The sequence below is a fragment of the Stomoxys calcitrans genome, chromosome 3, assembly GCF_963082655.1.
Source record: "Stomoxys calcitrans chromosome 3, idStoCalc2.1, whole genome shotgun sequence".
NCBI lineage: Eukaryota > Metazoa > Arthropoda > Insecta > Diptera > Muscidae > Stomoxys > Stomoxys calcitrans.
Genome location: NC_081554.1, coordinates 33,362,559 through 33,387,887, shown reverse-complemented (window position 1 = coordinate 33,387,887; position 25,329 = coordinate 33,362,559). Strand labels below are relative to the sequence as shown.

General features: G+C 39.3%; 1 protein-coding gene across 3 annotated transcripts in view; it reads right to left on the bottom strand.

The window, feature by feature from the left end:
- LOC106091673 (SUN domain-containing ossification factor) overlaps nt 1-25,329 on the bottom strand; it is a 148,086-nt gene that overhangs the window by 5,659 nt on the left and 117,098 nt on the right. The window contains exons 1-5 of one of the 3 annotated variants that reach the window (XM_013258281.2): nt 22,398-22,785; nt 22,038-22,228; nt 14,837-16,953; nt 7,611-8,433; nt 1,902-2,912 (exon numbers count right to left, since the gene is read on the bottom strand). In XM_013258281.2, the coding sequence (XP_013113735.2) occupies nt 1,969-2,912; nt 7,611-8,433; nt 14,837-16,953; nt 22,038-22,228; nt 22,398-22,531 (4,209 nt within the window). In that variant the 5' untranslated portion in view covers nt 22,532-22,785 and the 3' untranslated portion in view covers nt 1,902-1,968. Of the gene's footprint in view, nt 1-1,901; nt 2,913-7,610; nt 8,434-14,836; nt 16,954-22,037; nt 22,229-22,397; nt 22,786-25,329 lie in introns of those variants that run through there. The other 2 variants (XM_013258280.2, XM_013258279.2) reach the window with 2 other exon arrangements.

Genomic DNA, 25,329 nt, shown 5'->3' with positions numbered 1-25,329 from the left:
ATATAGACCTACAACGAACGCATTTCTGTCATTGCTTGCCCTAATGACGTCATTTTTTTTCATTTTGCAAACAAACGTGCGTTCTAAACGCATCAACCGTTTCTTCAGGTGTCGAAAAACATTGACCTCTCATTTTATTTTGTACATACGGAAATAAAAAGAAGTCATTGGGTGCCAAGTCAGGACTATATGGCGGATAATTTACCAAAACGATGTTTTTTGTGTCGGATCCAATGCGTTCTGAACGTATCAACCGTTTCTTCAGGTGTCGAAAAACGTTGACCTCTCATTTTATTTTTTACATACGGAAATAAAAAGAAGTCATACGGTGCCAAGCAAGGACTATATGGCGGATAACTCATCAAATCAATGTTTTGAGTGCTCAAAAATGCAGTTGTTTGAGCCGATGTGTGAGAGCTCGCATTGTCTTGGTGAAGAGTGATTCGTCTTCGGCAGTTGGTTTTCCTGATTTCTTGGAAGACAACTGGCAAACAATTAGTTGTGCACCACTCAGAATTGACTGTTCTGCGTTGATCTAGTGGTACGATTGCGACATGTCCAGTTTTTCCGAAAAAACACCCGATCATTTGCTTGAAAGTGCTTCGTGGGCGAGCAACTTTTGTTGGTTTTGGCTCATCTTGAAACAACCATACTGTCGACTGCTGTTTACATTCGGGCTCATAGACGTGTGTCGAAGCGCAGCGATCGTATTTTTGGAGCATTTCTTTCGACCAATCGACACGAGCCTTTTTTCGAGCGATTGACAAATTGTGTGGGATCCAACGCGAATATATTTTTTTACGGTCAAATGTTTATGCAGTATTGAATGTATTCTGGTCCTACTAACGCCTAAGGTTGTCTCAATCTCACCATAGGTGACATGAGGATTTTGTAATATCAGTTGGCGCACAGCATCAATGGTTTTTGGAATAACAACTGATTTTGGATGATCTTCACTAAATTCGTCTCGGTGTAAACTACGACCTCGGTTGAATTTACCATACCATCGATAAACACTGGCGCTTGATGGAGCTTCATCGCCAAAAATTGAATTAAGCTCATCGATGCACTGTTGTTGAGTCCACGTCGAAGGTTGTAATACAACTAACTGTTCTCAATTTCAGCGAAATGGGTTAATAAATGCTGCAGTTATGGGTTTAGGGCCCTAAACTGCCAGATTGGTTTATATGGCAGCCATATCCAAATATAGTCCCATTTAGCCCATTCAATAACTTAACTTGCGTATCAACGAACTGCAAATCTGCGTCAAATTTAAGCCCAATATCTGCATTTTTGAAGGCTGTAGCATGATTAACACAGACGAACGGACGGACGGAAGGACAGACACAGGGACATCGTCAAATCGTCTAAGAATTTTACGACGATCAGAAATATATACACTTTTGTAGGGTCGGAAATGAATATTTTGATGTGATGCAAGCGGAATGTCTAAATGAATTTACCCCCTATCCTATGGTGGTGGGTTTATACCCACCATCGAAAAAGAAACAACATTAAAATTATAGGAAATCAAAGTAGTGTTGACCAGTTTAATTCATATACTGACTAAAGTAACTTTTGGAGATGTTGTTTTCTAAATGGACTGTTTACTTCCCATATTGTTTCAACTTTATTTGGGCAAACTTTAAATAGCCCAACAACTTTGCCAAATTTTGTGGATTATTAGAAAATGTATCATGTCAGATTTATCTTCTTTGCAATCCTGGTAAAGAAAAAACATAAAAGGTTTCTTAGGCAAAGCACAAATGTCTAGAAAGTAGGTACTAGCAAATACAAAAACTGGAATCAAAGAGTTGAGTAAACAATATTTGGCTTAGCTTGTGTGTCTATATAATGCTACATTGTATTGTTGTTGAATTTCAAGCCAATTACACAAAAACTTGACACTTTTCAATGACTACACCAGATTTTTCTCATCCTCGTCATTATCACATTTATTGTTTCTACTCAAAACACTTTGCGGAATATTTTGTTAAAACTACGATTCTTCTTTTTCGATTGGGTCGTTGATGAATTCGAACTTGAACTACGATTGCTATTGCTACTACTGCTTATGCCACTACTCATTAGCATCATATTGCCACCGCTGGCGCTTTCAGCTGCATTCGCTCCTGATTTATTATTACTTATGGCCGATCTATTATTACCATTGGCCGATGATGATCCTGTGGTGGTGGTACTAGTAATGGCACTTTCACCTGATGACAAGATAGCCTCTTCTAAAATGCGAAATGAATTTTCTGTGGAATTAGTGGGAAAGTTAATTTCGGACAACGATGATGAGTCCAAGCTGGCATTTGGTGATACACGTAAATATGCGTTAGTAGAAGATGTAGCCGCATTTTGACTACCGTTATTAGCTGATGAGGATTTGCGCAAGCGATACCATTCCCATGATGTAGACTCATGTGGTGGATTAGATTTGGATGAGGTCATTTTACCTTTAAGGGATTTCGTAAATGGCGATTTGAAGAAAACTGGCGAAGACAAGCGGCGTGTTTTTTTGCCATTGCCATCAGTCGACTTGGACGACGACGACGACAACTGTTTGGGGGTTTTCGAGGCAGGATTGTTATTGGCATTCGCTGGTGGGGCTACGCACTGATAGCCACGCGGACCACCGGGCATAAACTCATTATAGGCTAAATCGGCATTAGGTATAAAATTATCGAGATCATCCTCATCTAGGACAAGGGTTTCATCGTAGTCACTGGCAGCACTCGATAAAATTGCTGGTGATGTGTTGTTTAGCATACTGCCAATTTCCGGTGGAGACGATTCCTGCCTCCGCAGAAAGTCCTTCTTCTTCTTCGATTTGTTGATATTTGTTGATTGGGAGCCATTCACAAAGGGGGGTTTTTTGCTTTTCGCTGCAAATATCTCTGGGGAATCTGAAAATGAAAGGATATAATGTTTTAGTAAAATTGATATAAAGAAATGTAAAATAGGCAAAGCCAACAAGAATTTATGAAAAACTAGAACTTATTTCAAATATCACAACACCTACACTCATACGTTCGCGTTTAAGAAACTGTAGAATTAAAATTTTAAGATCGTTCTTAAGCTATAGTCAAATATGGGCCTATTTGGACAGTAATCTACATGGGGGTCGAGTAACAAACCAGCAAAAATAAAAGCTTCTAGGAATCGAATAATGATGATCCGCAGACCGGTTTATATGGGAGTTACATCAGGTTATAGACCGATTTGGCACAGTTGTTTGAAGTCGTAACAGAACACCACATGCAAAATTTCAGACAAATTGGACCAATATTGTGGCTTGTAAGGACCTAAGAAGTCAAATCGGGAGATCGGTTTATATGGGAGCTATATCAGGTTATATACCAATTTGGACCGTACTTGGTACAGTTGTTGGAAGTCGTTACAAAACACTACATGCTCAATTTCAGCCAAATCGGACGAAAGTTGCGGACTCAACGGGCTCAAGATGTCAAATCGGGAGATCGGTATATATGGTAGCTATATGAGGTTATATACCAATTTGGACCAGACTTGAAACAATTGTTGGAAGTCATAACAAAACACTATAGGCTCAATTTCAGCCAAATCGCACAAAAATTGCGGATTCAGCCCCTGAAGAAGTCAAATCGGGAGATCGGTTTATATGGGAGCTATATTAGGTTATATACCAATTTGGACCATATTTGGCACAGTTGTTGGAAGTCGTAATAAAACACTACATGCTTAATTTAAGCCAAATCGGACGAAAATTGAGGATTCAAGGGGCTCAAGAAGTCAAATCGGGAAATCGGTTTATATGGGAGCTATATCAGGCTCTAGACTGATTTGGACCGTATTTGGCACAGTTGTTGGAAGTCGTAACCGAACACTGCATGCAAAATTCCAGCCAAAATGGACAAAAATTGCGGCTTGTAAGGGCTCACAAAGTCAAATCGGGAGATCGGTTTATATGAGAGCTATATCAGGTTATATACCGATTTGAACCGGACTTCCTACAGTTGTTGGAAGTCATAACAGAACACTACATTCAAAATTTCAGCTAAATCGGATGAAAATTGTGGCTTCCAGGGCCCAAGATATCAAATCGGGAGAAGAAGAAGCTATATCTAAATCTGAACCGATATGGCCCATTTGCAATCCTCAATGACCTACATCGATATTAAGTATCTGTACAAAATTTCAAGCGGTTAGCTTTACCCGTTCGACCCCTATCGTGATTTCGACAGACGGATGGACGGACATGGCTAGATCGACTATACTTTATGGGGTCTTAGAGGAATATTTCAAGGTGTTACAAACGGAATTTCTAGATGAGTATACCCCCATCCTATGGTGGTGGGTATCAACATCACTATTTAAAATTTCAGTTAAAATCTTTGAGAATATTGCATATATATATAGAATTCCGTGCTCCTCTCATATGCTTAGGTTTAAGCCTCCCACCTGGCAACCGTAATTCCCAGCCGCTTCACTCGTAGATGCTTGGTCCATTGTATGCGTCGAATAGACAACTTTGATATATGGATAAAGCACATGCGCAATGAGAGGCACAGAAACTCAAAAACCTCAATGACTTAGTTCCACCTCGCTAGCCACCCCAGGCCCTTTAAGAAGTCCGGAATGTAAAGAGGGCCGATTGTCTGTAGAGAGCTTAGATAAGAGAAGAGGTGTTCACTCATAATTCAACTTATTTTTTCCATCAACAGCTCAAGTTCGAGCTTCTTCAGCCCCAGCACAATCGACGTCAATCCTTAGGCTACAGAGCCAGCTCTTGCTAGGTCGTAATAGGTATCCACCATCCCAAACTGTCAGCACAGGGTGGTGGGCAGTGTCTCACCAGTCGACATAGCTTTCGCTAAAACAAGTTCGTAAGCGAACTCTTTCTTCCAACCCCCTTTTGTGGCCCGGGAATCATCATTGACTAAGTTTCACGGCGTCGGCCACCCCAGGCCCTTAAAGAAGCCCGGAAAGACAAGAGGGTCGATTTCCTGTAGAGAGCTTAGAGTAGAAAAGAGGTGGTCACTCATAACTCTACTTCTTCTCCCCACTAACAGTCCAAGTTCACGCTTTTCCAGCCCCAGGACAATCGACGTCCCCGTCCTGCGAAAACCTCAGCCACAGGGCCTTCATCAACCGGTAGGCTACAGGGCCCGCTCACGCTAGGTCGTAATAGGCATCCACCATCCCAAACAGTCCGCACAGGGTGGTGGGATGTATCTTTCCGCGTTCCAAACCTGGCAAGTTCGTAAGCGAACTTGTTCCCCCGACCCCTTGGTGGCCCGGGAACTATTATCGACTTAGTTTCACCTCGCAAGCCACCCAGGTCCTTACAGAAGTCCGAAATGACAAGAGGGTCGATTGCCTGTAGAGAGCTTAGAGAAGAAAAAAGGTGTTCACTCAAAATTCTACTTCTTCTCCCCAATGACAGTTCAATTTCACGCTTCTTCAGCTCCAGGACAATCGGCGTACCCGTCCCTGAAAACTTTAGTCTCCATCAACCTGTAGGCTACAGCTCCAGCTCTCGCTAGGTCGTAATAGGCATCCACCATCCCAAATAGTCAGAACAGGGGGTGGGGAGTGTCTCACCGTTGCCGTAGCACTGGCTAAATCAATCCTCGACCAAAACCTGGTAAATTCGTAAGCGAACTCGTTCCCCCGACCCCTTGGTGGCCTGGCAACCAGCACAACCTGACAGCAGCTCCCAAACGACCGAAACGCTCCCCGCAGCTTGACTGTCCACATATATTGTGACAGTCTCACAGGGGCGCTAATTCAGACTCAGAATCATATCCAAAGCCCTTTGGACCGTAAAACCCTCAACCTGGAAGACAGTGAACCCGTCCAGAAGTCTATGGGTGACCCTAATTCCTAGGAACACAACAAACATCCCTTCCCGGTGCCCCCGCCTAGCATAGACCCATCTATATCAACAAAGGGATACGAGTAAGGCGGGATGCCTTCAACCCACAGTTGCCCCTTCGGTAGGACAATCTTCAGGTTTTCATCGAAGAAAGATCCGCCCGGCACATAGCCCGTCACGTCGCCACGTAGCCGTTCCATGCTAGCGGCATTCCGCAGAACAGAAGAATGCGCGAAATGCGTTGACTCTAAGTGAGTCTGATGGCAGGAGGAGGCCACCGTAGCGTAGAGGAGGTTACCATGTCCGTCTATAACGCTGAACGCCTGGGTTCGAATCCTGGCGTGACCATCAGAAAAAAATTTCAGTGTTAGTTTTCCCCTCCTAATGCTGGCAACATTTGTGAGGTACTATGCCAGTAAAAACTTCTCTCCAATAGGTGTCGCACTGCGACATGCTGTTCGGATTCGACTATAAAAAGGAGGCCCACTATTTATTTATTTATTTTATTTGATAAAAATGTAATGATAGTACAACAAGCATTACTTATAAATTACAGTACTATCCGATATATGTCAATAACTAATAGTTTCACAAAAATAATACTATTACATAGGTATTTAAGTATAAACAAAGAAATTAATGATTAAAGAATTATACAGAAGATAAATAATTATTAGTGTAATTTGATGTATATATTAATAAATGTGAGCTAATATTTAAAGGGTCAAAATTAAATTACTTCCTAAGTGAGATGATGTTTTAGCTTAAGTTTAAAGTTCTTTTCATTAGGACTATTTCTTAAATTGATTGGGAGGGCGTTCCAGAGACGAATGGTGTAAACAAAAAATTGTCTGTCACATACCAAGTAGTTACTTTGCAGTGGAACCATGCAATTGGTTCGAGAAGATCGTGAGATTTCCAACCGGTCGTAAAGATATTTGGGTTCATGTGTATAAATTAAGCGATGCATGAAAGTCAGTGCACGAAATTTCAAAAAATTTTCAAATTCCATCCCATAAAACTGTCTAGAAGCCGATGATATACTATCCGCACGTCTGATACTATAAACAAATCGTGTAATGTCATTCGAAACTACTTTTAATTTACGCTTATGGACGTAGTCACATTCTGCGTATATCTCACAACAATACAAAAGTTTAGGTAGTAAATAGGCATGAGCAATTGCGTGACGCACACTGAATGGAATATATTGGTGAATAGACCAAAGAGTCCGTAACATACCATAAATCTGTCCTATAGCCAACTCAATATGCCTATTCCAGGACAGAGTATTGTCAAATAATACCCCTAAATTCCTATCATTGGGCTTAAACTTGAATCGGACTACACTCATTGAGATGTGAGAAGTTTCCCCCTGTTCCTTAGTGCAAAGTTCATAGGAAAAATTTGCAATTTTTGAGTCTGATGGCAGACTGTCACTTAAACCTAACCTAAGTGAGTCTAATGGCAAGAGGAGTGCACCGTAGCACAGAGGTTAGCTTGTCCGCCCATGATGCTGAACGCCTGGGTTCGTATTCTGTCGAGACCATCAGAAAAAAATATCAGCGGTAGTTTTCCCCTCCTAATGCTGGCAACATTTGTAAGGTACTATGCCATGTAGAAACTCTGATGGCAGACTGCCACCTAAATCTAACCTAACCTAACCATTATCAATAGGTGGGGTGACTATTTAAATAACTATCTGCAAGATAAACTTACATCATAATTTAACAAAAATTACACTTACCCTCCAAAATATCTGCGTTATTTAATTCCTCCAAATGCTGCAAAGCTTGCTGCTGGGCATGAGCCGTATTGGGCCAAGAATACTTTTCACCTTTTCGCCTACCAACCCCAGATTTTTGGGTTTGCAAAGCAGTTGCTGGAGCCGTTGTTGAATTTATGTTGTTATTGCTACCATAACAAATTGAAATTTTTCGCTGTCGTCCAGCAACGTTTGCATTATTCATATGACTATCAATGACTTCGGCATCTGAACCAGGTTTGACTTGTCCAGCCACCACCAATCTGTTCTCACATTTACACTCCTTCAATATGAGCATAGCCTCTTCACTTGGTCGACGCATCTTCTCACTGGTACATGAATTATTTACATCGCTTTCACGCCGTTGTTGATGATCGGAGAAATCCTCAAAAGATTTGCGGCGATTCAATTTCCTTTGTGCGTTTGAACTATTGTTGGTTGCATCGTTTTTTCGCTTCACACCCTTGCCATACAGAGAGAGCACTTCTTTGGTATCCCTTCGTAGGGAACGATAGAACAGAATACCAACCATTAGCACCAGAAAGACAAATGCGCCCACAAAGATTATGACCACAATACAGGCATGTACTTGCAGTGTTAGGTCATCCAATTCATGCTTAAGTTGGCTATTACGTTGTGCGTACAACTGTTCCAGTTCATAGTGGCGGCGATTTTGTTCCTCCAGGGTGCGTACGGTTAGAGTTTGTTGTGTCAGCGTCTGTTGCAGTTCTTCGACTTGTTTCTTGTAGCGACGCGAGAGCTCTTCGAGGTATTGGCCCGAAAGCGACATATTACGCTCCAGTGCCTACAAATAATAATAAATAGAGAGAAAGTAGGAGAGAGTTAAGCGAGAGAGAGCGAGAGAGAGAGAGTAACTTTAGTGTTAGTCTGTATTAACATTTGGCTTTTGTTTTCCCTAAATAAGAATTTTGTTTTCAAATAATGAGCTGCTAAGGTTCTTCTTCTCACCATTGTTTGGCAGAGTTAGAATGAATGAAGTGAAATTGAAACGCATGTAGATTAGCAAAAGGAGTAGTAAAGTAGCCGAGGTAACGCACACAAACCCAAGTTACCTCGATTTCACTTGATTACAAAACATTGTCTGCTAACCATTGATACTGTTTCTAGATATTTGGCAGAGGCGGGGACAATTACTAGAAGGGTGTGGTTAGAACACAAACGACAGGTAACGTCAACAATCATACATGCTTTACAGTAAGGCGGGAGTGGTAAAATTTAAATATGTTACTCATAGCATCTACACTCATAGAAAAAAGTTTGCTGAAAATAGCAAACATTGTCTGCTGAATATTAGCAGTAAATTTTGCTATTACAGCAGTAGTACTGCAATTTCAGAGCAGCAGACTTAGTGCTGAAAAGTCTGTTGTTTGCTGAAAATGACTGCTGCTGAATTATGAAGGGGATGTAAGAAGAAGAAAAACAAATGTATATGTGTTTCTCAGTGTATGTTTATAATCGGCACTGTATGTATACATTCCATAATTTTTTTTTTTTTAATTTAGATACAAAAGGCCTTGCCAGTCATGTTCACATTAGCAGAGTAATAACAACAAGTAAAAAGGCGTCAAGTTCGGCCAGGCCGAACTTTGGATACCCACCACCTCTTGTATAAATACAAACCACCTATCGCCAAAATCCGGTGAAAAATGCATACCTAATGCAGCTATATCGAAATATGTTCCGATTTGGACAAAATATTGGTCTTTTCAGAAGCTATATCAAAAATAAACCGATGAGAACCATATACGACACGGATGTCGATAAGCCTAACATAAGCCACTGTGTCAAATTTCAGTGAAATCGGATTATAAGTGCGCCTTTTATGGGGTCAAGACTCTAAATCGACATATCGGTCTATATGGTAGCAATATCCAAATCTGGACTGATTTGGGCCAAGTAGCAGAAAAATTTCGAAGAGCCTAACACAACTCACTGTCCCAAATTTCAGCGAATTCGGACGATAAATGCGCCTTTTATGGCCCCAAAACCTTAAATCGAGTGATAGCTCTTTATGGCAGCTTTATCCAAATCTGGACCGATCTAAGCCAAATTGAAGAAGAATGTCGAAGGGCCAAACACAACTCACTGTCCCAAATTTCGGCGAAATCGGACGATAAATGCGCCTTTTATGGGCGTAAGACCCTAAATCGTCGGATCGGTCTATATGGCATCTATATCCAAATCTGGAACGATCTGGTCCAAATCGAAGAAGGATGCCGAAAGGCCTTACACAACTCACTGTCCCAAATTTTGGCAAAATCGGACAATAAATGCGACTTTTATGGGCCTAAGACCCTAAGTTGGCGGATCGGTCTATATGGTAGCAATATACAAATCTGAACCGATCCAGGCCAAACTGAAGAAGGATGCCGGAGGGTCTTACACAACCCACTGTCCCAAATTTTGGCAAAATCGGACAATAAATGCGCCTTTTATGGGCCGAAGACCCTAAATCGTCGGATCGGTCTATATGGCAGCTATATCCAAATCTGGAACGATCTGGTCCAAACTGAAGAAGGATACCGAAGGGCCTTACACAACTCACTGTCCCAAATTTTGGCAAAATCGGATAATAAATGTGGTTTTTATGGGCCTAAGACCCTAAATATGGGGGCTATATCAAGATATAGTCCGATATAGCCCATCTTCGAACTTAACTTGCTTATGGACAAGAAAAGAAACTTTGCAAAGTTTCAGCTCAATATCTCTATTTTTAAGGACTATAGCGTGATTTCAACAGACAGACGGACGGACATGGCTAGATCGTCTTAGATTTTTTACGCTGATCAAGAATATATATATACTTTATAGGGTCGGAAATGGATATTTCGATGTGTTGCAAACGGAATGACGAAATTAATATACCCCCATACTTCGGTGGCGAGCTAACTTAGCCACTTTTCGAATTGTATACCAATAGATGGATCAAGTAGCTTCTTTACAATAATATTCCACAAATTAAAATCATCTCTTTCAATAAAATTTCTAAAAAATACCTAAAATAATCAAAACAAATAACAGGCAACCAATTCTTTTCAGCAGACTTTTGTGCTGAAAACAGCAGATTTTGTTAGTTGAAATAACTGTAAGAAATGTTTGCTAATATAGCAGCCCTATGTTTGCTGAAACAGCTGTAATGTCTGCTTTCCCATGTTCAGCAGACAAAAACTGCTGTTTAAGCAAACATTTTTGCTGTTTTTAATAACGAATTTGGTTGAGTGTAGGATTGCTAATAGGTGCCTGGCTGGTTTTTGCATCCCTGGGTGCAGGGAGAGGCACACTTCTGCAGGATGTGTGATGACGAGGAGAAGTGGAGACGGTCGAGCACCTTTTGAGCCACTGCCCAGCAATTGCGAGAAGACACAGGATAATGGATGAACACTTCTATCCGAGCCTGAATTCCCAACATGCTCTTAGCATTCTTGTTCTTCTTGGGTTCTGTAGAGGCCTGAATAGGCTGACTAGATCATATGACCTAAAACCAGTCTTATTTTCTTATTACATTTTACCATGAATCGCATTTGTCGAGTTCTTTGCCCGGTATCTTTTTTAGACAAACAAAGGATAATAGATAAGAATTGCTAAGCTATTAGAGTAATATCAAATTATGGTCCCATTCGAACCATACATGATTTGAATGTTGATTACCATAGTAGAAGTCATTCTGTAAAATGTCGGCCAATTCGGATAAGAATTGCGCCCTCTACAGGCTCAAGAAATATAATCGGGGGATCAGTTTATATGGGAGCTGTATCAGGCTATAGGCCGATTCAGACCATATTTGACACGTAGGTTGAAGGTCATGGGAGAAGCCGTTGTACAAATGTTCAGCCAAATCGGATAAGAATTGCGCCCTAGAGGCTTAAGAAACATAATCGGGAGGGCAAAATTTCAGCCAAATCGGACAATAATTGAGCCCCCAAGAGGTTCGAGAAGTCAAAATCCGGGATCGGTTTATATGGCGGCTATATCAAAACATGGACCAATTCGAACCATACTGAGCATAGTTGTGGGAAGTCGTAACAAAACATATCATGCAAAATTCCAGCCAAATCGGACAAGAATTGCACTCTTTACCCTCCACCATAGGTTGTGACTATACTTTTCCATGTTTTGATATAGCTGCCATATAATCCGATCTTGGGTCTTGACTTTTTGAGCGTCTAGAGGGCGGAATTCCTATCTGATTTGGCTGAAATTTTGCACAACGTGTTACGTTAGGGCTTCCAACACCGAGGAACACCGAGGAAAGAAGCCGTAAGGCACTGTGCGCTCTTTCCTCCTGCAGGAGGAAAAAGCGCACAGTGCCTTACTTCCTTCGGTAGGAAGTGGGCGGTGACTCCCAGGATGATTTATTGGATGTATACGGCCATAATGAGACCAGTGCTGGCCTATGGAGCACTGGTATGCTGGAATGCCATAGGGAAGAGGACGCGTGCGATGGAGTTCGAGAAGGTCCAGAGACTGGCCTGCGTCGGGATCACAGGGGCGCTAAGATTCGCACCGCAGGCAGGCCTGGAGGCGATGCTGGATATGCAGCCCATTGGGGCCTATATTTGAAACTGTGCCGCCAGGGTCGCGCTTAGGCCGAGAGAGCTCGGCATGCTAAAGGAGAATGGTTACGGTCACAGTTCGATTCTGGGTGTTATGCATAGACTGAGGAGGATCTCCAACTGCCTGGCTCCAGTGCCGACTGGAGTGAGGGCATTCGCGATTCGATTTCCTGAGAGGGACGAATGGAGGGCGAGTACTTGAGGAGGATGAGACCTCGATCTACACAGAGGGCTCCAAGAGAGGGTCAAGGTCTGGATTGGGGGTCTAATCTGATGCACTCAATATCAGTATGTCTCTGAGACTGTGGGACGAGTGTACGGTCTTTGAGGCAGAGGTCTGTCCCATTGCAGTGGCCGCAAGAGGAATTCTGTAATGGGTTTACCGCCCTCGAAACTCAGAATTTATGTGGACAATATGGCGGCGCTCAAGGCCTTGGAGTCGAGGATGATGAGGTGTAGATGCGTGGCGGATTGTTTAGAATGCCTGGATAGGCTCTGGGCCTACGATGTGACGCTGACACGGGTTCCTGGGCATGAGGGGATTTCAGGAAATGAGAGGACGAACGAATGCGTCAGAAGGGTTTCGTCTGCGCCGGGCGGACCAGTCATTGGTCTTGCCTGCGTGTCGATCTACTGAACACAGCAGATGTGATGGCCAGGGCGGTGCCGGTGGCGAGATGGGACTCGGTGGATGGTTGCCGGACTGCGAAGGTGCTATGGCGAGTCATCGACCGGAGGAGGACGAGGGAGTTGCTGGCGTTCGATAAGAGGTCGATGACAGGGATCATAACCGGACATAGTGCTAAAGCTCGCATGGCGGCGCGCATGGGGATACCGTACTTCTGTAGGAGTTGCCTCGATGAAGATGAGGAGGAGACTATTGAGCACTTGCTGTGTTCCTGTCCGTGTCTGCAGAGACATAGGCTCTCCTTTCTGGGGAGCCGTTTCTCCTGTGATCTAGTTGAACTTGCGAACGTACCTCTGATATGTTTCCTGAGGTTTGTTGAGGGAACAGAATGGATCCGACGGGGGGTGCCACAAGCTCCGGCGTAGGTAGATCCGTGCTTGCATAGGGACGGGCGGTATTGCACCCCCCACTCGGGTTCTCCACTCCTCCTGTATTTTCTCTAATTCGTGTATAAACTCTAGTCCGAGGTCTCACATTTTCCATCTCTAAAGACAAAATTTCTATGAAATTTTCTCTAAAAATGAAATTTCAATGAAATTTTCTCTAAAAACGAAATTACAATAAAATTTTCTCTAAAGACAAAATTTCAATGAAATTTTCTCTAAAGACAAAATTTCAATGAAATTTTCTCTAAAGACAAAATTTCAATGAAATTTTCTCTAAAGACAAAAATTTCAATGAAATTTTCTCTAAAGACAAAATTTCAATGAAATTTTCTCTAAAGACAAAATATCAATGAAATTTTCTCTAAAGACAAAATTTCAATGAAATTTTCTCTAAAGACAAAATTTCAATGAAATTTTCTCTAAAGACAAAATTTCAATGAAATTTTCTCTAAAGACAAAATTTCAATGAAATTTTCTCTAAAGACAAAATTTCAATGAAATTTTCTCTAAAGACAAAATTTCAATGAAATTTTCTCTAAAGACAAAATTTCAATGAAATTTTCTCTAAAGACAAAATTTCAATGAAATTTTCTCTAAAGACAAAATTTCAATGAAATTTTCTCTAAAGACAATGTTTCAATGAAATTTTCTCTAAAGACAAAATTTCAATGAAATTTTCTCTAAAGACAAAATTTCAATGAAATTTTCTCTAAAGACAAAATTTCAATGAAATTTTCTCTAAAGACAAAATTTCAATGAAATTTTCTCTAAAGACAAAATTTCAATGAAATTTTCTCTAAAGACAAAATTTCAATGAAATTTTCTCTAAAGACAGAATTTCAATGAAATTTTCTCTAAAGACAAAATTTCAATGAAATTTTCTTTTAAGACAAAATTTCAATGAAATTTTCTCTAAAGACAAAATTTCAATGAAATTTTCTCTAAAGACAAAATTTCAATGAAATTTTCTCTAAAGACAATATTTCAATGAAATTTTCTCTAAAGACAAAATTTTAAAGAAATTTTCTCTAAAGAAAAAATTTTAAAGAAATTTTCTATGCAGAGAATATTTCTATGAAATTTTCTCTAAAGAAAAAATTTCTATAAAATTTTCTCTAAAGACAAAATTTCAATGATTTCTGCCCACTGTGCTTGTTGTTATGCGAAGAAAAACAGAAATAAAACAAAAACACCACAAAATGTTCTAACTAACATTTCAAACAACTTTCAAGTATATTTTGATATGAACTCCTAGTTATTTATTCATTTTTATCGCGGCGGCTAACAGAAAGACTCGTGCAAAGGAAGGAAGGAAAGAAGAAAGGAGTATTGGCGCAGCACAACAGCAAATTACAACGAAGTAAACACGCAAATTTGCTATTAAAACACACCTCCTTGGTGTACATCTGACGTATGCGAGGAGGTAAGCCAAAGGCAAGACAAAAGAAGAACAAAATCTCGCACAACTATGTCAGGGTGAAAGCCTTTTGGGTCTTCCTACACAGTCCAAAAAAAAAAATATGGCAAAAAAATTGCAAATGGCAAAGCGGAAAGACTTACCTTTATGCGATTTGAGAGACGTATGAAAACACTCTCCGATTGAGGACCATTGGACAATTTTTGATTAAGGTTAGCAGCAGCTCCATTTGTTTGAGGTAAGCCACCCAATGTACCACCACCGCCGCCACCTGGCACTGTCGATGGAGGCGTTGAAGTCAAAAGCATGTCGATGTTGTTCCACGAGTTGGAATCTTCTTCATTCCTTTGCTGCTGTGTTGGGGCTGGGGTAGGGGGTGCAGGTGTTGTAGTGGTCGTCGAGCCAGTAGTTGTTGTGTGCGTTGATGATGATGTGGTTGGTTCGAAACTTTCTGTTGAGGTTGCAGGTGCCTCTACATATTGCGTTACAGGTAATTCAGTCTCTGAGGGGGGTAGCTCTTCGGCAGGTACATTGAATATATTTTTGTCAGGTATACTAGGTGCTGGTTCTACAACTTTTGGTGTTGATGTCGTAACTTCCACTACATCTTCGGGCCTTTCCAAGGGTTTGGGCAATTGTTGTTGGCTTTCGTCCAAGGGTATTTCCGTCGTTGTTTCTGTGGATTCAGAGGATATGATTTCTTCGTGATTTTCTTTTACAATGGGCATTTCGGGTCTTATCAATTTGGTTTCTGGCTTATGTAAAAGCTCCAAGTCTTCCTTGCCAAATTTCTTATCTAATGTCTGATTGGTGCTGGCTTCCTCGGGTTCATTTTTATCGCTGTCACTGATGTCGGGGCGATCTTTTATGGCTCCTTCGTCTCTGGGCATGGCTAAGAGTTGACAAAGAGCTCCCACATAGTCATGGGGCAAAATATTTACATAGAAGCTTTGTTTTATGTCCTTCTGTGAGGCCAGCAGCTGTTGTCTGGTCTCGATGCCATATAGTTTGGCACATACACGAGTATTAACAATATCGCTGCGTATCTCTGGCACGCTCAGCAAAGAATTCAGTTGCCGAAACTCACAGGACAGGGCGTTGTTGACGCGATCCACCAGTGTGGAGGAACATTCAGCACAGCTGAATAGCCCATACATAGGTGTACGACAGACCATGGCATGTTGGGGTGTCTTAAATGTTTGGTTCTGATTATTTGATGGTTTGCCCACCAATTCGGTGGCCTTTTTGACTATCGACAGCACAGCATCAGAGGCTGATTTGAATAGATTTGGCTCGCTATTTTTTGATTGCTCCTGCAAGTCTTCATCATCGAAATCATTTAACTCCTCATTTGGATGGTTTTCCGTCTCGAAAGCTTCAAATTCTGAAGTGCCAAAGACACGAAATAAGGACAAAGTACAAAAGTGTTCATTGGAGTAGTGCGAGTTGATGTCCACCCTCACAAACTTGCCAAAGAGATGCGGATGCAGATCGAAACTTTGCACCGCCCTCTTATCGTTGGCCACAAAACGTCCCACATTAGACCATTCCCTGGTGGGGAAACGCTTAGAGACAGCAACTGTAAAATTCTGCGGTGAAGATGAGTACAATTCAAAGTTGGCAAAATCAATTTTCTGCGCCTGTATAGCCTCGCACAGCTCTACGACAAACCATATGCGATTGCCACACAAGCTTAGCATATATTCATCCCTGGATGCACTCAATACAGCGCCGGCGTTGGTGGTGTAGGCACTTGCTGCAATTATCTTTGCCCCGCAATCGGGAGAGGCATAATTTTTCGCTCGTATTTTGAGAGCTGCCGGCTTGCCATTGCCGTTGGTGTTATTTTTGCGCTGAGCCGAATTGTTAAAGGTTTGCTCTTGCTCCAGAGCTTGTTTTTCAGCTTCCTCCATTTGTTTTTGTGCCCACTCGGAGAAGACGGGCATAGGTACTTCCTCAGCGGTGAGATTCACTTGACTAGCTGATGAATTTTCGGCTGGTGTTGATGATGATGGGGAAGGTGATGATATTGATGCTGTGATGGTGGTGTTAGGCTTCTCTAACTCACTGTCATTGAGTTGAGATGAGTGTTGCTGGGTGATATTTGTGCTTGTCGTCTCATTTGGAATGTTTGTTGACGCTGACGTTGGTGAGGTTGTTGGTGGTATTTCTGAAGTCTCCAAATTAGCTACTGGCATGGTGGGAACATCACCATCGCCTGAACCACCACCAGAGTCATTTATTTTTACAATTTGTCCATCTGCAAAAGAAATGGAAAAAATCCATTAGACAATAAATTCAATTAAGTTCCACGTTCTAAAGAGGTTTTTATAAATAAAAAAAAACATTTCTTAAATTTCAAGACTTTCAAGGTCATTGGTCCTTCTTTGGTCTATATTACCACAATTTGGAGCGTTTTTGGCGGCCCTCAGACACTCGGCACTGAACTCTTTGTAATTTTACTCCAAATACCTTTCATTGTTCCGTTTGACATGCATGTTCATTTTTTTGGATTTTTCTTGGTCAGAAGATTCCCAGCCACTTGATGCCTATCATTTATATTGGATTCGTGCCCTTCTTCCAAATAAGGCTGCCCTTAACATTTGGTCCATATGTATCAATAAAATGTTTCTTAGTTTGAAATTGTTCAGCGAATTTATTTTTTTTTTAATTTCATGAAGCTTTATTTTTTTAATAAAAATTTTCCTAATAAAAAAAATTCTCAATTTCAATGAATTTTTTCTTAATTTCAGTGAATTTTCTCCGAATTTCAATTAATTTTTTTCCTAATTTCAATGAAATGTTTCCTAATTTCAATGAAATTTTTCTAATTTCAATGAGATTTTTCTAATTTCAATGAAATTTTTCTAATTTCAATGAAATTTTTCTAATTTCAATGAAATTTTTCTAATTTCAATTAAAATTTTCTAATTTCAATGAAATATTTCTAATTTCAATGAAATTTTTCTAATTTCAATGAATTTTTTTTTCTTCTTATTTTAAAATTGTTCAGCGAATTTTTTTTAATTTCATGAAGCTTTACTATTTTAATAAAAATTTTCCTAATAAAAACTTTTCAACTAATTTTTTTTCTTAATTTCAATGAAATATTTCCTAATTTCAATGAAATTTTTCTAATTTCAATGAAATTTTTCTAATTTCAATGAGATTTTTCTAATTTCAATGAAATTTTTCTAATTTCAATGAAATTTTTCTAATTTTAATGAAATTTTTCTAATTTCTATTAAAATTTTCTAATTTCAATGAAATATTTCTAATTTCAATAAAATATTTCTAATTTCAATGAATTTTTTCCTAATTTCAATGAAATATTTCTAATTTCAATGAAAATTTTCTAATTTCAATGAAATTTTTCTAATTTTAATGCAGTTTTTCTAATTTCAATGAAAATTTTCCAATTTTCTTTTTACTTCTATACAATTTTTCTTTAATCAATATTTCCATGAAATTTTTCTCTGGAGACAAAATTGTAAGGCAATTTTCTCTAAAATTAAAATTTTAATAAAATGTTCTCTTAAGATAAAATTTCAATGAAATTTTCTCTACATACAAAATAGCCATAATCTATATACACAACGATTGGTCATCTAACAAATACTTTATCGCCATTATTCTATCCCCACATGAAAGGACGGGCATGGCAAGATAAACTTAAAATGTCATGACGATTAAGAATATATATGCATACTTTATGGGGTCTTAGACCAATATTTCGATGGGTGGCGAAGTAAGTGTATTCTTATCCTGTGATAAAGTTTATAAAATGCAAATCTGCCCATGAAAATTCCGTTTAGGAATAGGGTCAAACTTCTCACTTATCAATGAGTTGTGTCTGGATTAAATTTAAGCTCAATGAAAAGGGGCCTCTTTATTATAGCCAAGTCCAAACGGCGTTATTTTGTTTATAAAAAAAGGATTCGCAATGTACACTACCCCAAACACCTTTAATTGGAACCCACACGGAAAATAAAGTTGGCCCTTAATTTAAATTTTTTCCTTATTCTTAGGATTGGAGCAATGAAAACGAGTCAAAGAAACAAAACTTTAAAATAAAGATGAAAGTAACAAATTGTCAACTAAGGAACAGAGAAACTTCTCATATATCAATGAGTGTAATCCGATTCAACTTTAAGCTCAATGATAAAGTGCCACCATTTTTTTGTCGAGTCCGAACGGCGTGCCACAGCGCGACACCTCTTTGCAGAGAAGTTTTTACATGGCATAGTACCTCACAAATGTTGCCAGCATTGCTACCGCTGAAAAAAATTTTTTCTGATGTTCTAAGCGTTCACCGTCATAGGCTGACATGGTAACCTCTGCGCTACGATGGCCTCCTTCTAAAATAAAGTTGCTATTTTTAAATTTTATTTCCTATTTACTAACTGGCATGATCATCCGTTGAAAATTTTGATCGCTGATAGATTCTTGTTTTACTTCATAGTAGACTGACCAATAATTTTTTGAAAAATTCTTGGCATTTTTACCCAAAAAAAATAAACATTTAACTACGGTTTAACGTTGTCTTGCCCAAGGTCAATTTCCAAACTTTCAATGATATTTTGACCTTCACTTTAGACTTTTGTCTTTAATAATAAGGCGCAAATTTAAGGATTAATTAAGGGTATATAAGATTCGGCCCGGCCGTAATGGATCGCATCTGTTGAGTCTTTTCCCGGTATCTCATTTTAGCCAAACAAAGGATAAAAGAAAAGAATTGCTATGCTATTGGTGCTATATCAAGTTATGGTCCGATTCGGACCATAATTGAATTATTATGACAGTCTCCAGTTTAGAACCGGTATATTTGGAACAATTGACTATACAAATCCCGTAGGGTTATGACAATTGAAACTTTTCATTTCCTGTAGGATATGTCCTGTGACACGTAACTTATTCTGTAGTTTAGACCGGTATATTTTGGGCAATTGTCTACACATTTCCCGTAGGGTAGGAAATGCTCCAACGTCTCATGTTCCCCACATGCCTAGAGGTGGGTTTCTACCGGGTAAATACCCAGCGCTTGGGTTTTTATTGGGTAAATACCCAATAAATATAAATGGAGGCCTCCGTAGCGCAGAGGTTAGCATGTCCACCTATGACGCTGAACGCCTGGGTTCGAATCCTGGCGAGACCATTAGAAAAAACAAAAAATGCTGGCAACATTTGTGAGGTACTATGCCATGTAAAACTTCTCTCCAAAGAGGTGTCGCACTGCGGCACGCCGTTCGGGCTCGGCTATATAAAGGAGGCTCCCTATCATTGAGCTTAAAAACGTGAATCGGACTGCACTTCTTGATATGTGAGAAGTTTGCCCCTGTTCCCTAGTGAAATATTCATAGACAAAAATTTGCATTTGCAAAATACCCAATAAATACCTTTTTTGTGAGTATTTATAATCTTGCAGATATCTTGGGTATAAAAAAAAAAATTCCAAACAATTTTTGATGATTTCGTATTCTTTGTATATAAACCTGACCTTCTGATCTCATAAAGTCGGATTATATTTTTATATAGCTGGTATATAGATCGATCTCCAGACTTAAAGTCTGGAGGCAATAATTTGGTAATTACCATTTAATACCCGAATTTGATGAAATTTGGTGTGTTCTGGTGGATCCCTACCCAAACCTGTCGAATGTGGTCGAGATCGGACCATATTTGGATATAGCTGCTATATGGACCGATCTCCCGATATAGAGTATTAAGGCAATAAAAGGAGCATTTTTCATCCGATTTGAATGAAATTTGAAACAATCAGTTTTGGATCGTCTTTAGACCTTTTTGTTGAATGTCGTCCAGATCGGACCATATTTGGATATAGCTGCCAATCACTCGATTTGGATGAAATTTGAAACAACGAGCTTTGGTTCGTCTTTACAACTTTTTGTTGAATGTCGTCCAGATCGGAACGTATTTGAATATATTGGGTTGCCCAAAAAGTAATTGCGGATTTTTTAAAAAAAAGTAAATCCATTTTTAATAAAACTTAGAATGAACTTTAATTGAATATACTTTTTTTACACTTTTTTTCTAAAGCAAGCTAAAAGTAACAGCTGATAACTGACAGAAGAAAGAATGCAATTACAGAGTCACAAGCTGTGTAAAAATTTGTCAACGCCGACTATATAAAAAATCCGCAATTACTTTTTGGGCAATCCAAGAGTTGTCATGTAGACCGATCTCCCGATGTAGAGTATTGAGCCCACAAAAGGATAATTTTTCATCCGATTCTTATCGCCTCTCATCGCCATCTTACGATCTGGATCCCCCCATAGGATTTTGACCGTCCTTCCAACCGTTTCGCTGTTCCACACGTCGCCCACTCCCTTAACTCGGACTGGGTGTGGAATGCTTTACTGTTTTACTGTAAGGGGACATATTTTATTAAACTGCGCTTAAATCGTTGCATGCAACTCCAAGATATGGCATTTTTAGAAATTTGGTCGGAGGAGGGTCTGCCCCAGTAAAATTGTACTTTCATATGACCTAATTATTGCCCTGATTAAATTACATATTGGATAGCCAGCCTCTACTCCAAAATATCGTGGGACTCCAAGTAACACGAAAAAACTTGTCCGCAAATATAAGTAACAGATTCGTACTATGATGACAGTTACCTTTAATTAGAGTCCAATATTGGCCCAATAAGTCAACATGCCCGTTTTTGGGGGTCTTGTGGGGGGTGTCTCCCTGGCATATGCAACCAGTTTTTGATTTGCCCAAATAGTTTTCGTTTCAACCCATATTGTCTGGATGAGTCAATAAGTCAACTCGTACAATCGGAACGACCCCCCAGACATTTGAACCAAACTATTAATCGATCAGTCAACTCGTAGAATAGGCATGACCTCAAGATACTTGAGCTAAAGTATGAATCTCATACAGGCACTCTGCTTTCAAATAACTTCCCCTTGATTCTCATAATGCTTGTTCACCCGGGGGATTTTGGGATATGGGAGGGCCCCATCGTTTCTTGAGCACACATTGTACAAACATTTGCTCATATCGCTGCATCTATCTCTGAGATATGGCATTTTTATAAATTTGGACAAGAGGAAGGATACACCCCAGCATGTAGCCTATGACGCGAAACGCCTGCTTTCGAATTCTGGTGAAAACATGAGAAACATTTTCAGCGGTGTTTATCCCCTCTTTATGATGACTACATTTGTAAGGTGTTGAGCCGAGATTTGGGGGAGCTCCCTTATCATTGAGCTTGCACCGGACAGCATAATGATCAAATATAAGCTTGCCCCCTGTTCTTTTATGGGATGTTCGTGGGGAAATTTGTATTTTGATTCATCACATTTATTTCTAACTCACCTTTTTGAATGTCACCTTCATTATCTACTTCAATATCCAACGTACGATTAACCGCACGTTCATCGCGGCTGCTGCTCTCAGCAACTTCCCCGCCAATAATTACCGGATCCAAGGAATTCTGCGATGGTTGTAGAATTTCCAAAGGCAACTCGGCAATGGTGACAGTGGGAATATCCGTGATATCAGGCAGACTGGAAATAAAATGAAAAATCATCACACAAATTATTAATAAAGTCAATAAATATAAACAGATTAATGAGCTAACAAATATTTATTTAAAACGAAATAGAAAAAACAAACAGCAACAACAAATAGATTGAATTGCATTGAATATTTGGGCTGGTGTTAATTGATACCTACCTCATGAACATTGTTGAAATGGCTAAAATCTGTGAGAACCATATGATCCAAAAGAAAATCAAAAACATGGTCAAATTTGTTCTGATCTTCTTAAATTCGCCACTTATAAAGTTACTCAGTACTTGTAGAAGCATTTTTCACCGTCTGTTGTGTTGTCGAAAACTCCAAAAAGAAAACTCTTTTTTTTTGTTCTAATAATTGCAAAGGCGTAAACAAAAATAATCAACAACGAAAGAAAATTAAAAACGAAAACGTTTGTCTATACGGGGTATTGACGTCGCATTGCTTGATTTTGTACTGCTATTGGGCAACAGGTAGAGTTGCTGGTGCTATGATCGTGGGGAGTTACGTTCTCGATGGGCCACGTCAGTGAAATGTAGTATGTGTTATTCGACTAGCGGCACTCTTGTGGTAGATACGTACCATGTCTGATTCAGATAAGTCATGAGCATGTTTGGGTTATAACCATCACACGCAGTGTTTTCAGTATTATAATGAGTTTATTTAAAAACAATTCATTTATATCAACTCAAAACAAACGAGGTTAACAATAAAAATTACAAGTGGAACGAGTCTTGATAAATATTGTTAATTATTAGCATTGATTTGCAAGAAAATGATAATAATTTTGGCAATGATTTCAAAGGAAAATGCTGGAGATAAGAGTAAACTAGAAAACATTGAATAATTCATGTGAAAATGCCCTATAATTGATTTTTTAACAACAGAATAGAGAGAATAGGAAATGTAGAATGCAAAAAATTTGGGATTGATCTCGAAAATTCAAAAATGCAGACCTATTCTAAAGCATCTTTATCTAAACTATAGTCATTGATCTTGTCGTGGTGTCACCTAGAGTAGCTACCACTAACAATGTAGTAAAGTAGAGAATGTGCGCACTTGCTCAAAAAACTTCAGAAACGGCTAAGTTGTTGGATTTATCGCTCACTTTTGTAAAGAGATGTGCCAACTGCATAACAACAACATGAAAACAGACGATGTTCAATCCCACGACAGCCGGTTGTTCGTACCGAATTGACCCAATGGATTTCTTCATCGACAAGGGACGGTGTTATATGGCCGTTATCCTGACTATAATAGGAGATTCTATTAGTTTTAACTAATGACCAGTATTTGTATGCAATAAATAAAATTGTATTATACCACTCGACAACTACCCCTAATACTCATCGACACAGCAACGAATTAAGGTATCCCCTTGATACTTTTTCTCTGATATGCACTTCTTTTTGATGTAGGTCGTTGAGGATTGCATACGCGAGAACTCGCTGTGCCAAATTTCATCGATATAGGATAAAAAATTCTCCTTTTATAGGCTCATTACACAATATAGGGAGATCGGTCTTTATGGCAGCTATATCTAAATATGGCCCGATCTGGACTTCATTTGACAGGAATGAGAAGGGATCTACCAGAACACGCTGTGCCAAATTTCATCGAATTCGGGTAATAAATGGAACTTTTCTGCCCTCAATACCCTATAGGGCAGCTATATTCAAAAATAGTCCGATCTAAACCACACATCACAGAAATGGGTAGGTGTCTACCAGAACTCGCTGTGCCAAATTCTATTGAAATCGGATGAAAAATTAGCAATCTATCGCCTCAGGACTTTAAGTCTGGAGATCGGTCCATATAGCGGTTATATATAACTAAAATCCGATTTTATGAAATCAGAAGGTCAGGTTTATATAACAAGAATATGAAACCATCAAAAATTGTTTGGAAAATGTTTTTAGACTCAAGATATTTGCAAAATTATAATACCCCAAAAAAATATTTATTGGCTTACTAATAAATCTGTCGCGAGGTTACTGTGGTACTCCATGGGTCGAAAAAGTACTGAAAAAAGTACTATAGTACTTACTTTTCCTTCCCTGGTATTAACCCAATAAATATCCAAGCGTTGGGTATTTACCCGGTAGAAACCCGTCTCTAGAAATTGATTGAAGTTTCACCATAATGACCAATTCGGATAAAAATAAGTCATAATATAGGTTTAAGGGTCAAATTTCAACCGAACAGGTGAAAATTTAGGCTTCTAGACTTCAAGAAGCCAAAACCTCAATACCCTATAGGGCAGCTATATTCAAAAATAGTCCGATCTAAACCACACATCACAGAAATGGGTAGGTGTCTACCAGAACTCGCTGTGCCAAATTCTATTGAAATCGGATGAAAAATTACCAATCTATCGCCTCAGGACTTTAAGTCTGGAGATCGGTCCATATAGCGGTTATATATAACTAAAATCCGATTTTATGAAATCAGAAGGTCAGGTTTATATAACAAGAATATGAAACCATCAAAAATTGTTTGGAAAATGTTTTTAGACTCAAGATATTTGCAAAATTATAATACCCCAAAAAAATATTTATTGGCTTACTAATAAATCTGTCGCGAGGTTACTGTGGTACTCCATGGGTCGAAAAAGTACTGAAAAAAGTACTATAGTACTTACTTTTCCTTCCCTGGTATTAACCCAATAAATATCCAAGCGTTGGGTATTTACCCGGTAGAAACCCGTCTCTAGAAATTGATTGAAGTTTCACCATAATGACCAATTCGGATAAAAATAAGTCATAATATAGGTTTAAGGGTCAAATTTCAACCGAACAGGTGAAAATTTAGGCTTCTAGACTTCAAGAAGCCAAAACCCGTGGACGGTTTATATGGGGGCTATATTTGTTAATAGACCGATTCGAACCATACTTGGCATGAATGTTGGAAGTCATAATATAAGTCTATGTTTAATATTTCTGCCAAGTCGGATGAAAATTCAGGCTTCTAGGGGCTCTAGAAGTCGAATCGAGGGATCGGTTTATATGGAGGCTATATCTATTTATGGACCGACTAGGATCGTACTTGGCATGGATTTTGGAAGTCATATCATTAGTCTTTGTTCCAAATT